Below are 14,254 nucleotides of genomic sequence, written 5' to 3'. Positions count from 1 at the left end.
TTTATAGGAAACCGTCAAGCTGTTTTCCATAGTGGCTGTATCATTTTACACTCCCACCAGCATTGGCTTCAGTGTTATTTAATGGACTGTCGTCTATCCTGCTATTCTTTAAAATAACCTCCTATATCCCACACTTTGGAAACACTAGAATACAGATTAGATCAGAGTTTCTCAGCCTCAGCATTACTGACATCTTGGGTCAGATGATTCTCTGTTCTGAAGGACTGTAATGTGCATTGTGGGATGTTTAGCAGCACTTCTGGCCTCTACCCACTACATAACCAAGTAGCCCCTTTTCCTGCCTTCTAGTTGTGACAGTAAAAAATGTCTCTAGTTATGCTAAATGTTCCTTGAGGGACAAAATTGCCCCAAGTTGAAGACCAGTAAAGTAGTTCAAGGTTGAAAAGATAAGTGAAACCAGATTGTGGAAGGCTGTTTTGAATGCTGTGCTCAGAGATTTGGCAATGGACAGTTTATTTCAGAGCTAGGTATTAATGTTATGAGAGTTCTTTAGGAATAACATTCTGGCTGCAGGGTTTGGGGTGGAATGAAACAGAAGATTTTGGAGACCTGGACATCCTTAGGATATGGTGTAAATTTAAGAGGACTCGAGTAAAAATAGTGGTAATGGAGAAAGAAGAAGCATGTTGATCAGGGTGAGGAATATTGCTATTGATGGGGAAACCCAGGCACAGAAGGCCAAGTAAATCGGTAGAAATTATACAGGAGACTTTCGACTATAATTTAGCTTTCTCTCTGTAGTTCTCTTTAGCTCTCTTTAGCACTGTGCTTTTTAAACTATAATATTTAATTACTATCTGTTAACATTTTATGTGGGTATATTAGCGATATATTAATTACATATGTTAGGTTTTATTTAAGGGTCCAGAGTTTTAAAAAACTCAGTTTTGTGGAGTCAACTTCATTGCTGATGGAATTATGAATTGGTGCAATACTCGTGGAAAGCAATGTGATAATTCAAGAAGTCAGAAAGATGTTTGTAGCTAATTCTAGACATTTATCCTAATGAAATAAACAGAAGCAAAATTACATGTACAGAGATGTTAATTGTATTGTTTAATAACAAATAGCTAGAAATAAATGTATAGCATCTACAAGAGGAAATGTTATGCAGACATTAAAATACATATTTGGAAATATTCAGAAAAGGTTTATCTGTTAAGCGAGAATAGCTCTAATAAATCATATGCAGCTAAGTAAAACTTAAAATTGTTGGGCAGTGAGATAATGGGAGTTGTAAGTTATTTTAATTCTTTAATATTCACATTCTTTATGATTTAAATGTATACCAGTTCTGAAGATGAAGTGGATGTGCTTTTACATGGAACTCCCGACCAAAAACGAAAACTCATCAGAGAATGTCTTACTGGAGAAAGTGAATCATCTAGTGAAGATGAATTTGAAAAAGAAATGGAAGCCGAATTAAATTCCACCATAAAAACAATGGAAGACAAGTTATCCTCTCTGGAAACAGGTAAACTTAGTTAGATTTTTATATAGATATTTTTTAAAGCTCCATATGAACAAGAACCTTATTTGTGCTCTCTTGTGTCTCCAGGACTTTCAGTAGGTGCTAACTAAATATTTACTGTGTGAATGAATAAATGTGTTTGACAACCTGAGCATAGTTTTCTTTGATGACTGGTGAAGAAGTGTCCTGTATTATTTGAAAGAAATTATTTAGCACTGTTTTCTTGCATGATTTCCTTCTGTAACTTTTACCTCAGGATTAAAAAAAAAGACAGGCTTAAAGAAGTATTTTTAGAGTTACATAGTACTGATATGGTAGATTGACATGTCATCACAAATTCCTGTCTCATTTTAATAAGTAATGAAACATATTTCATTTTGATACTTGGTGTTTATGTAAAATAAACCTGACCTGAAAACTGATTTGTGAAAGTAGGACTCCTTGGCATTGGTTTCCATGTTGATATGCCAAGTATTAACTGTTAAGAATGAAAGCATATATGATAATAATAAAGTCAAAAGTGGATATTAATTAAGAGGAAAAATTAGGGATGCAGGCTTATGATGACATAAGTATAGGTAATGTCATGGCATCAGTCATAACTGAAGAGGGGAAAAATGTGTCCTTGACTCATTTTCCCTGCCTTTTTGTAGGGCTCTTATTCTCTTTTTCCTTAAAGTCTCTTTAAAATGAGATGTTTATTCTTTGTTCTCCACAGTATACTTCATGGCTGAAAGGTAGAGATACATTTGCTGGCAACCTGAAATTACAGCCGTTTTATTTAATTAGATTTATGGGTAGGGAGGCAAAAATAATTTCACGATTTGGAACATTTACTCAAGGAGGGCAGTTCTCTGTAATGCACAGGGCACATATCCAGTAAGTCAATAATGTGGAAGTGTTTTGCCATTCAAATGACATTGGAAATGAGTTGATAAATTATTTGAGGTAATGGAAGAATATATGGAGTTTTTTCTTGTCGGTTATGGATGGTTTAGACTGTGTATTTCCGTTAATGTTTGAACAGAGTCTTCCTCAGGAAATGGGAAAGTTGCAACAGCTGTGACAAAGTACTATGATGATATATATTTTGATTCTGATTCTGAGGATGAAGACAAAGCAGGTAAGTAAAATGCTTACCAGGTTTAGCTGTTAATATTTTATGAAAAATTATTTGATATTAGGATTTCTTTCTTAATTTGATCTGTTAAGAAATGGCAGGCTATTGATATGAAAACAGGGAGGATCGATGAATAAGAAAAGATGTGTATAAAATTTATTGAGTTATAATGTACACCTAAAGTTTATATAACCTTGTATGCCAGTTTTACCACAAGAAAAAAAAAAAGAACAGATGAGCATGCACACATATGAGGATGTGGGACCACCAGTGGCATTGCTGCATAGGCACACCTGGGGAGAGGAGGAATAATAAGTCCTGACTCAGTACCTCCTTCCTCGGGGCTCTTGGCCCACCTCTTCCTTTAGGTTCCTTAGTTCAGTAGTATTTGCTTTCACACCTGCAAATAGTTTCTATATTTTTACCCTCTTGAATTTTCCCTAAGACCTTCTGCGTGTAAAGCAGATGTGCTAACCATTACACTACGGAGCCACCCTTGGAATTTATTTTGCATAAAATTTGAGCAAAGTTGAACATAATGACAAGATCTAAAACTAATTTAATTGTAGCAGTAATTACACTACATTACACAAATAACAAATTTATATGGTAAAGAAATAACTTTATATTTTTATATCTGTTACATAAATATTGACGTGCTCAAGTACATTTTAAATGTCTAATGTATGTGGATGACTGTAGTTTTTTTTCCATTCGTTTTTGAAATATTTTTCTTCTGATTTCAGTAGCATTTTCTATATGGGAACTTGTAGAGAATTTAGACATCAATAATAGTTACTATTCTTGGTTTGTTCTGAGTGGCATTTTTAGACTCTGAATTTTCATTATTTAAGCTCTTATTTAAGTTTTCAATGAAGTGACAGTTTTTGCTTCCTCTGTCATTCTTCATTTTAATGCCTTGTTAATTGGACAGGAAATTTACTTAGAAGAATAAACATTTTTTTTTAGGACAATATAAATAAAAATGGGATTCTTTATTCTGTATTAAAGAGGTGTGAACTTTACACATGATACTTAGCCACATCCTTAACATTTTCAAAATTAGCACAGGTAACCAAGAAAAAAAAGAAGAAACGACACAGGATTCCAACAAATGATGAATTACTATATGATCCTGAAAAAGATAACAGAGATCAGGCCTGGGTTGATGCACAGAGAAGAGGGTAAGAACTTTAATATATAGAATCTTTAGAGAAAATGATTAAAAGATGATTTTCACTACATTCACATTTTGAATGTATGTGTATATGTTTATATAGACATACATAAAGAAATTTAAAAAACTGCTTAGTTTATTTTGAAAATAACCAGCAAATTTCAGTCAGTTGTTTTTTAAAAACTGTTGAATTTAAACTCTCGTAGAAATTAAACTCTCGTAGTCTCGTAGCACATTCAAGAAACAAAACTGAATTTTTTCAAATAGACATAAAACTAGTTGGAGATTAAGAATTTATGTGGATGAAGAGTAGATGTTATGTTTTGCATTCGAATTGTTCTTTTTACCTATTTACAAATTGGATTTTAAAACATTGAGATAAAATTCACATAACAGAATTAGCCATTTTAAAGTGAACAATTCAGTGGCATTTAGTATAATTACAGTGTTGTGCGACCACCACTTCTACTTAATTTCAAACTATTTTCATCATCCCAAGAGGAAACTTCATACTCATTTTCAAATTTGAGTTTATGAAGGCCAATATGTCATTAAACTAAAAGCTAGGCAACTTACCACTATTACCCTGTGCTTCCCTAGCCTGGCTATGCTTCAGAGTCTCCTGGGGAGAATGAAAGGCAAACCCTTGAGTCCTACTCTAGTGGGAACATGATTCAGCTAAGGTGGAGTCTAGGAATCTATATTTTTTAAGTCCAGGAGGATTTTGATGTTGCGTGAGTCTTTATACACCAGTCTTTATATACCACTCTCTCACTTTGTTGTCTTCTCCCAGTTTCACCACTTCCTTCAACTGTCCCTCGCATTTGTTTAATGAATACTTTTTGATAATCCATAGTGTGGAATGAACATTTTAAGTGCTATGAGTGATATTGAGATAGTCATGGAGCTGATAGTCTAGCTCCTGATTCTAGTGACAGAATTTGTCAGTGAAGTAAGATGGAGTATATTTTCATCATTATATAATTTTGAGAAGAAATAACATTTTATTGACTTATTCACATTCCTGCATCAAGCAGTAGTTGCCTTTTAAGACCACAGAAATCAGCCTCAAATAATGAATTCACTACATTTTAAGCACCACGAGGATAGTGATCTTCTTCAATGCTGTATCCCAAGTATCTTGTAGTAAGTATCTATTGAATGAATGAATAAGTTACTTTCTTGGGGTTTGGTTTTTGAAATTTGCTAAACATTGGAGGTATTTAATAACAATTATAAAATTTGTACCACATGTTTTTCCCCACAAACATTTAAAGAGTTTAGAAAGTAATGCCAAAAGATTTGCCTTTTGTTGTTCAGTTTTCAGGAGTTTACTGAAAGCCCCTTTTAGAAATACATACTTTTATACTATAATACCTTCGTAAGTAGATTTTTGCTTTATTCTGTTAGTTAGCAAATATTTATTGAGCACTTACTGTATGCCAGACACTGTTCTTGACTCTTGAAATACAACAAGAAACAGAACTAAAATCCTTAGGCAGTTAGAACTTACATGCTTTTTAAATGTAGCTTTATCGTTAGTTTTTTTTAAAGTTAATAGACTTTATTTTTTAGAATAGTTTCAGATTTACAGAAAAATTTAGCCAATAATACAGAAGGTTCTCACGTACTCCACCCCAATGACACTACCACCACCACACACACACAGTTTCCCCTATTATTAGTGTTTTTTATTAATATTTGTTATAATTAATGAACTAGTATTGATATATTAGTATTACTAAAGTTTATACTTAATTCAGATTTTCTTAATTTTTACCTAATGATCATTTTCTATTTCTAGAGCCCATCCAGGATACCATGTTATATTTAGTTGTCATGTCTCCTTAGGCTCTTATTGGCTGTGACAGTTCCTCAGACTTTCCTTGCTTTTGATGACCATAATAGTTTTGAGGAGCACTGGTCAGGTACAGTCATGCACTGCTTAACAGTGGGGTTGTGTTCTGAGAAATCCGTCATTAAGTGATTTCATTCAGTGCGAACATCATAGAGTGCACTTACACACACCTAGATGGTACAGCCTACTACACACTTAGGCTGTCTGATAGAGGCTGTTGCTTCTAGGCTGCAAACCTGTAAAGCACATTACTATACTGGATACTGTAAGCAATTATAACACTGTAGTAAGTATTCATATATCTAAACATATCTTAACATAGAAAAGATACAGTAAAAATATGGTATAAAAAGGAAAAAATGGTACACTTATATAGGGCATGTATGGGGCTTGCAGGACTGGAGGTTGGTCTGGCTGAGTCAGTGATTGAGTAGTGAGTGAATGTGGAGACCTAGGACATTGCTGCATACACATACTACTGTAGACTTTATAAACACTATACAGAAGGCTACACTAAATTATAAAACAACACGAGATTAAATCACACATGAGAAAATGATGCAGTAAAGAGACTTGGTAAACTTGAGATGTGTGAGGCTGTTGTTGGCATAACACAGCACATTATTTTATAGCAAACTTTTTATAAGTAGAGTATACTCTAAAATATGGTGAAAAGTAGATAGAGTAAATACATAACCCAATAACATAGTTATTTATTATAATTATCAAGTATTATATACTGTAATAATTGTGCATGCTATCCTTTTATATGGTTGGCAATGCAGTAGATTTGTTTACACCAGCATCACCACAAATATGTGAGTAATGCATTGCTCTACGATGTTACCATGGCTGCGACTTCACTAGGCTATAGGAGTTTTTCAGCTCCATTATAATCTTACGGGACTACCATTTGTATATGCCATCTGTCATTGACCAAAGCATTGTTATGCAGTGCATGACTGTATATTGTAGGAGGCCCCATTTATTTGGAATTTGCCTGATGTTTTTCTCATGACTAGACTGGGATTATAGGTTTTTGGGAGGAAGACCAAAGAGGCAAAGTGCCATTTTCATCACATAATGCCAAGGGCACAACCACATACCATCAACATGATTTACTACTGTTAATATTTACTTCGATCACCATGGTGAGGTGGTGTTTGTCCGGTTTCTCTAAACTCAGTCTTTTTTCTCTCCCCCCCGCCCCCCCTTTCCATACTGTACTTTTTGGAAGGAAGTCACTATGTGCAGCCCAGACTTAAGGAGTCTAAAGTTAAGAGGGGAGAGTATCTTCGTAAATTATTTGTAATTCTTCGGAATTAGAGATTTATTTATTCTCCCTCATTTATTTATTTATTCGGTCATTAATATCACCATGGACTCATGAGTATTTATTTATACTTCGAGTTATAATCCAATATTATTTTATTTTGTTGATCTAATTGTTTAAGCTTTGGCCACTAGGAATGCTTTCAGTTGACTCCTGTGCCCCTTTGACATACCTACTGCATTGGTATTTTTGTTGTTGTTTTTTTTTTTTTTTTTTTTTTTTTTAGCACTTTCTTACTTTTTGGCACTACAAGATGCTTTAGGTTCATCTTGTATGTCCTATTCCTAGAGTCAACCATTTTTCTAAGGATTATTGGTTACTTTCGTTGGAGAGTAGCATTAGAAATCAGGATCTGGCTTTAATGTGCCCGCTCCCCTTTCTTTTTTTGTTCTAGCTACCATGGTTTTGGAATACAGAGGCCACATCAGCAACAGCAGCCAGTTCCAAATAGCGATGCTGTCTTGAATTGCCCTGCCTGCATGACCACACTGTGTCTTGATTGCCAAAGGTAATGGATAAAGGGTAACAATGTACACAAAACAAACAAGCAAAAAAACCCAACTTGATGGGTCTTTTTTAAAATCAGAAGTAGACTTTCGAGGTACTTAGGAATTCTGATAAGGTTCTGTCCTCATATATCCATGGTGCTACCTGGTTGATCTTTTTATAAATAATTTTGTTTATACATAGTTCTGTCACAAGTAGTTTAAAATAAAGCACTTGCCAGTACTGACAAGGATTCAGTGAAACTGCATATATGTTGTGGAATGATATATTCTCTCAGATACACTTTATTTATCGTGATAAAATATACGTAACAATTTACTATGTTAACCATTTTTTAAAATTTGCTATCTTAAGACTTTCATTTGAATATTCAGTTTATTGCCAACTAGACCATTTAAACATTTAAAAAAACCTTTTCCCAGCTTTATTGAGATGTGATTGACATATAATATTGTGTAAGTTTAAGATGTACAGTGTGATGATATGATATATGAATATATTGCAAAATGGTTATCACAGTAAGGTTAGTTAATATCTCCATCACCTCACCTCACACAGTTACCATTTTTCCCCAGCTTTATTGAAGTATAATAGACAGTTAATTGCTCATATTTACATTGTACAGTTCAATGAGTTTTTTTCAATTATAGTTGGCATACAATAATTTATTAGTTTCAATTGCACAGCATAGTGATTAGAGATCTATATAACTCATGAAGTGGTCACCCCACTAAATCAGGTACCCCTCTTCCCCCTTATATATTTTTCACAACATTGTTGACTGTTTTCCTTATGCGACACTTTATATCTCCATGACTATTTTGTATCTATCCATTTGTACTTCTTAATCTCTTTGCCCTTTTTCACCAACCCCCACCCCAACTCCTACCCATCTAGTAGCCCTGAAAATATTCTCTATATCTCTGAGTTTGTTTCTGTTTTTTTGGTTGTTGTTGTTTACTTTGTTCTTTAGATTCTACATGTATGTGAAATCACGAGGTATTTGTCTTTATCTGACTGACTTCATTCAGCACAATTATCTCTAGGTTATCAAGGCAATATCTTTTTCCATCCCCTTCCTTTTAGCCTGTGTGTCTTTTAATTGGAAGTGAGTCTCTTGCAGGTAGCATATGTAGGGGTCTTGTTTCTTATCCATTCAGCCACTCTGCCTTTTGGTTGGAGCCCTTAATTCTTTTCCATTTGAAGTACTTGTTGATAAATAATGTTATTACCATTCTTTATTCATGTTTTTGATACATGTTTTTTCTTCTTAAAGAAGTCCCTCTAACTGGCTTAGTGTCGATGAATTACTTTAGTTTATTTTTGTCTGGAAAGCTCTTTAAATGTCCTTTGACTCTAAACGATAGCTTTGCATATCCTGGGTTTTCAATGCTTTGAATATTTTGTGCCAAGCCCTTCTGTCCTGCAAAGTTTTTTTTGAGAAATCAGCTGCCAGTCTTATGGGAGCTCCCTTGTAGGTAGCTCATTGCTTTTCTCTTGCTGCTTTTAAGAGTCTCTCTTTGTATTTGACCTTTGGCATTTTAATTATGACATATCTTGGTGTGGTCTTCTTTGGGTTCACTTTTTGGGAAGACTCTCTGAGCTTCCTGGGGTTATATGTCGATTTCCTTCACCAGGTTAGGGAAGTTTTCCATCATTATTTCTTCACATATATATTTAACTTCTTGTTCTCCCTCTTCAGGTACCCCTATGACACAGATGTTGTTACCCTTATTTTGGTCCCATAGGCTCCTTAAATTATTCTTGGTCACTTTTTTCTTGCTGTTCTGGTTGGGTATCCTTCCCCATCCTCTATATCGGTGTTTTGATCCTCTTCCTCCACTCTGTTCAGATTCTCTTTAATATACTCTTCATCTCAGGGAATGTGTCCTTAATTTCTGACTGGTTCCCTTTTATAATTTCCATTTCTATTTTATGTTTTTTATCTCTTTGTTAAAGTTATCATTAAGTTCATCTACACTTCCCTTAATTTTATTGAGCATCTTTATAACCAGTGTTTTGAACTCTGCATGTTAGATTGCTTGACTCCATTTTTCCTTGATCTCTGTTCTTTCATATGATTTCTGCTTCTTTGTTTTCCCATTTTGGCTGCCTTTCTGTGTCCATTTCTATGTACTAATCAAAGCTCCTGAGTCTCCTGGTCTTATTAGTGTGGCTTTGTGTAGTAGGTGTCCAGCAGCACAGTCCTGAGAGGGGTTCAGCTGCAGGTCAAGTTTAGCCCCAGCCTGTGCCCCTCTGGGGCCACCTGTTAAGATTCAGCAAGCAATCCACAGATGCTGTGCTTATAGATGCCTCAGGAAGCCATGCCAGAAAACGAGATCAGCTGCCACCAGTGTGAGTCTTGGCTCTGCTCAGCAAGGAGCACTGGACTCTCCAAAGATACAGTTTGATGTGGCTTGGGTGGGGCTGTGAGTAGGGGAGGTAGAGTTTCAGGGAATCCTCTGGGCAGAGCGACCTCTGTTATCCAGTTTGATGACGTCTCAACAGAGGAACAGTGGACACTGCCAGCACTTCCGCCCAGTAGAAAGCCTCGCCTCTGGCCCCTGCTCTGACAACTCAGCATCCCCCCATAAGTCCCCGGTGACCCCCGAGCAGCCTACCTGGCACTGAGGCTCAGAGCGAGCAGGTCCGTCAGTGGGAAAGTCTGCTCGTGGACACAGCCCCTCTAAGAGGCATCTGCAGCTTCCAGCTGCCACAGCCGTAGCCTCTGTCCTGTTGCAAGATGACTTCTTATTTCTCTCTCTAGCTATAGGACCTCTGTTCATTTGGGTGATTCCACCTGCTGTTCACTCTGTGTTTCTGTCTCAACCTTGATGTGGTCACAAGAAGGGATGAGTGAAGCTTCTATTATCTTGCCATTTTGCCCGGTTTTCCTACCTTTTTTTTTTTTTTTTTGTGAGAACTTTTAAGATCTACTCTCTTAGCAACTTTCAAGTATGCGATACAGTATTGTTAACTATAGTCACCATGTCGTACATTAGATCCTCAGAACTTACTCATCTTCTAACCGGAAGTTTGTACCCTTTGACACCTTCACTCATCCACCTTTCCCCATCAGCACCAATCTTTTCTCTTTCTATGAGTTCAACTTTTTTTTTTTTTTTTAAGAATCCACATATAAGTGAGATCATACAGTATTTGTCATTCTCTGACTCATTTCACTTAGTGTAATGCCCTCCAGGATTCATTGTATTGTCACAATGGCAAGATTTCCTTTTTTTTAATAATGGCTGAATAATATTCCAGTGTATAAATTTACCATATTTTCTTTATCCATTCTTCTGTTGATAGACACTTTGGATGTTTCCATGTCTTCGCTTTTTAAAATAATGCTGCAGTAGGTTTTTAGGAGGAAGACCACAGAAGTAAAGTGCTATTTTCATTACATATCAAAGGCACAATTTATCAACATGATTTATGACTGTTAATGTTGACCTTGATCACCTACCTGGCTATGGTGGGGGTGCAGATATCTCTGAGATAGTGATTTTATATCTTTTGGATATATACCCAAAAGGGGATTGCTGCATCATATGTATTTCTATTTTTAAGTTTTTGAGGTACTTTCATACTGTTTTTCCATAGTGGCTGTACCAGTTTACATTCCTACCAACAGTGCACAAGGGTTCACTTTTGTAATCTATTTGTCTTTTTGATAATAGCTATTTTAACAGGTGTTACGTGATATCTCATTGTGCTTTTGATTTGCATTTTCCTGATCATTAGTGATGTTGAGCACCTTTTCATATATATGTTGACCATTTGTATGTCTTTGGAAAAATGCCTGTTCAGGTCCTTTGCCCATTTTTTAAATTGGAGTGTTTGCTTTGTTTTGCGATTGAGTTTATGAGTTCCTTATATATTTTTGATATTAACCACTTACTAGATGGTAAATGATTTGGAAATAATTTCTCCCATTTTCTTAGCCTGCTTTTTTATTTTGTTGATTGATTTTTTTTTTGCTATGCAGAAGCTTTTTAGTTTGATGTCGTCCCACTTTTTCATTTTTGCTTTTGTTGTGCTTTTGGTGTCATATCCAAAAAATCATTGCCAAGATCATTGTCAAAGAGTTTTTCTCCTATATTTTCTTCCAGGAGTTTTACAATTCAGGTCTTACATTTAAGTCTCAAATCCATTTAAAATGAATTTTTGTGAGTGATAGATGATAGGGGTCCACTTTCATTCTTTTGCATGTAAACATCCAGAGACTCTCTTTTTCCCATTAAATATTCTTGGTTCTCTTGTCAAATATTAGTTGACATTATATGTGTGGGTTTATTTCTGGGCTATTGATTCTCTTCCATTGATCTGTGAATCTGTTTTTATGCCAATCCCATACTGTTTTGATTACTACAGCTTTGTATTATAGTTTGAAATCAGGAAGTGTGATACCTCCAGCTTTGCTCTTCTTTCTCAAGATTGCTTTGGCTATTTGTGGTTCCATACAAATTTTAGTATTTTTTTTTCTATTTCTCTGAAAAACTTCATTGGAATTTTGATAGTGATCACAATGACTCTGTAGATGGCTTTGGGTAGTATGGACATTTTAACAATATTTATTCTTTTGATCCATGAACGTAGGATATCTTTCCATTTATTTGTTTTTTTCTTCAGTTTTTTTTTTTTTTTTTCATCAGTGTCTTATAGTTTTCAGTGTACAGATCTTTCACCTCCTTGGTTAAATTTATTCCTAAATATTTTATTATTTTTGCTGCTACTGCGAATAGGGTTTTTTTAAAAATTTCTTTTTCAGATAGTTTGTTGTTAGTGTATAGAAACACAACCAATTTTTATATATTGATTTTGTATCCTGCAACTTTACTGAATTTGTTTATTCTAACATTTTTTTGATGGAGTCTTTAGAGTGGACATTATAAAGTCAGAAGCTCCTTAAGCTTTTAAAACTAAGCTCCTTAAGCTTTTAAAAGCTCCTTAAGCTTTTACTAAAATGGTGACCAGAATGGCACCACCTATATTGAGAGAAGCACAGAGTCTCAGGTCACAACAGAAAAATGTGCAAAGATTATTTAAACATTACCTCTCAAGTTTTCTACAACTTTTCTCTTGTTTTTCTGATTTTGGAGAACAAAGTTTTTTCTGAGATAAAAGTTAATTTTAAAGCAGGAGAAAGGAATATATTCATTCTTTATACTATTTATTATTTGTTACCATGTTCCTTTCTATTCTTAAAGTAACTCAACATTTCTTTAAATTTCTCATTTTTTCCCATGTCTTTACTTCAGTAAGATTTTGATGTTCTCAAATTTTATCTAAATAGATAACTATTAAAATAGAACATAAATCCAAGTTCTCCATTTCATTTTCCTCTTAGGCATGAATCATATAAAACTCAATATAGAGCAATGTTTGTGATGAATTGTTCTGTCAACAAAGAGGAGATTCTAAGATACAAAACTCCAGAGAACAGGAAGAAGAGGCGAGGCCGGAAGAAGATGCGGTCTGACCGTGAGGATGCTGCAGAGCAGGCAGAGACAGAAGTGGAAGAAGTCTATCACCCTGTTATGTGCACCGAATGTTCCACCGAAGTGGCAGTCTATGACAAGGATGAAGTCTTTCATTTTTTCAATGTTTTAGCAAGCCATTCCTAAATAGCTAAGTTGACATTTAATTGCCCAATGTTGTATATAAAGCAGATATGGACAGTTATTTTTCTCCTGCCTACTTATATCAAGTGACATTATGAGTTGTTATTTGAAGGAGCTGTGTTTCATCTTTATGTATTTGAACAAGAATGGTTATCAACATTCATCCCTCCCCCTTTAAAAACATTTCCCCAAGCTCTGATGAAACTGATTATTCATTCCCTTTTTGATGGACTTTGGAAACTTGGGGCTTTTTATTTATTAAAGCTCTTTAGAATTAAAATGTCCTGGGGTTATAAGTAATCTTTGTTTCTGAGTGTTATTTTTATTTTTTATTTTAGACATACTCTTGAAGTGATTAAACTAGAAAGTATTTTTTGACTTCTATCCGTATCGTTTGTGCTAAGAAGCATTTTTATTTCTCTTAAGTAGCTGACTTCGAGACCCGCTACAATGGGAAGACTCACTATGTGGCCTTCAGGTGTTAAGTCTCTTTATCTGACCTGGCAGCAGGCTTTTTAAATACATCTCTTCCTGGGCCTGCTTTTCTAATTTCTTATGATATTGAAACTGTTGTTCCAGATAGCCTCTACCACATAGGAGGGAGTGACGGTATTTAGCAATTGTTACAATGGTATGGAGTTAGTATTCAGGTGCCTTGAGTAATTAACATAGGTCTTTCCTTAAAAGGATTATACTTACCAGTATTCTAAACTTTATGAATTAATATAGTAAAATAGAAATTTGCAGTGAGAAAGAGCAACTTCATCTTCCACCCTTACTCTTAAAAATCCTGTTGCTGCCCTTGTGTCTACTATTCTGGAATTTCTTTTGCCTGATATAATTGAAATATTTCCAAAAACGACATTAGGAAACTCAGGGTCTTCTTGTTAATTCTAATAGAGATGTGATAGAGTATAAAAAAAATCAGAAAATATGTTTTAACTCAGGCTCTACCGTAATAATCTTGGGCAAGTCTGTTCCTTTGAACTCCAGTTTTTTCACTAGAGCAGTGATTCCCCACAGAGGTCAGGGCTCAACAGAGCTTGAGGGAGACCTCTACATGCTCCCTCAGAGAATGATACACCTCCAGAAGGGAAAGCTTGTCCTTCCCTCTGTCTTGCCTTGTGCTCTTTCTAAAAG

The 14,254-nt window shown here is 35.1% G+C and overlaps 1 protein-coding gene across 2 annotated transcripts; it reads left to right on the top strand.

The window, feature by feature from the left end:
* Positions 1 to 1,286: 1,286 nt before the first annotated feature.
* On the top strand, positions 1,287 to 13,414 carry EAPP (E2F associated phosphoprotein). 2 transcript variants are annotated; one of them, XM_025043381.1, is made up of 6 exons: positions 1,287 to 1,495; positions 2,520 to 2,615; positions 3,679 to 3,796; positions 4,886 to 4,935; positions 7,375 to 7,488; positions 12,841 to 12,928. In XM_025043381.1, the coding sequence occupies exons 1-5, from the start codon at positions 1,303 to 1,305 to the stop codon at positions 7,443 to 7,445; spliced, it is 528 nt and encodes a 175-aa protein (XP_024899149.1). In that variant the 5' UTR covers positions 1,287 to 1,302; the 3' UTR covers positions 7,446 to 7,488; positions 12,841 to 12,928. The 2 variants fall into 2 exon arrangements, with proteins under 2 accessions (XP_024899149.1, XP_006906941.2); XM_006906879.3 differs by lacking the exon at positions 4,886 to 4,935 and having other exon boundaries at positions 1,288 to 1,495; positions 12,841 to 13,414.
* The last annotated feature ends 840 nt before the right edge of the window (positions 13,415 to 14,254 follow it).

Source organism: Pteropus alecto, unplaced genomic scaffold (genome assembly GCF_000325575.1).
Source record: "Pteropus alecto unplaced genomic scaffold, ASM32557v1 scaffold171, whole genome shotgun sequence".
In the NCBI taxonomy this organism is placed as follows: Eukaryota; Metazoa; Chordata; class Mammalia; order Chiroptera; family Pteropodidae; genus Pteropus; species Pteropus alecto.
Note: the sequence above shows the minus strand (reverse complement) of the source record. Positions and strands in the feature narration are given on the sequence as shown.

Coding starts and splice junctions, on each gene's coding strand:
- EAPP (XM_006906879.3), top strand. CDS start 1,303: ATGTATACCAGTTCTGAAGATGAAGTGGATGTGCTTTTACATGGAACT. Junction 1,496..2,519: donor GTTATCCTCTCTGGAAACAG/GTAAACTTAGTT, acceptor ATGTTTGAACAG/AGTCTTCCTCAGGAAATGGG. Junction 7,489..12,840: donor CTGTGTCTTGATTGCCAAAG/GTAATGGATAAA, acceptor TTTTCCTCTTAG/GCATGAATCATATAAAACTC.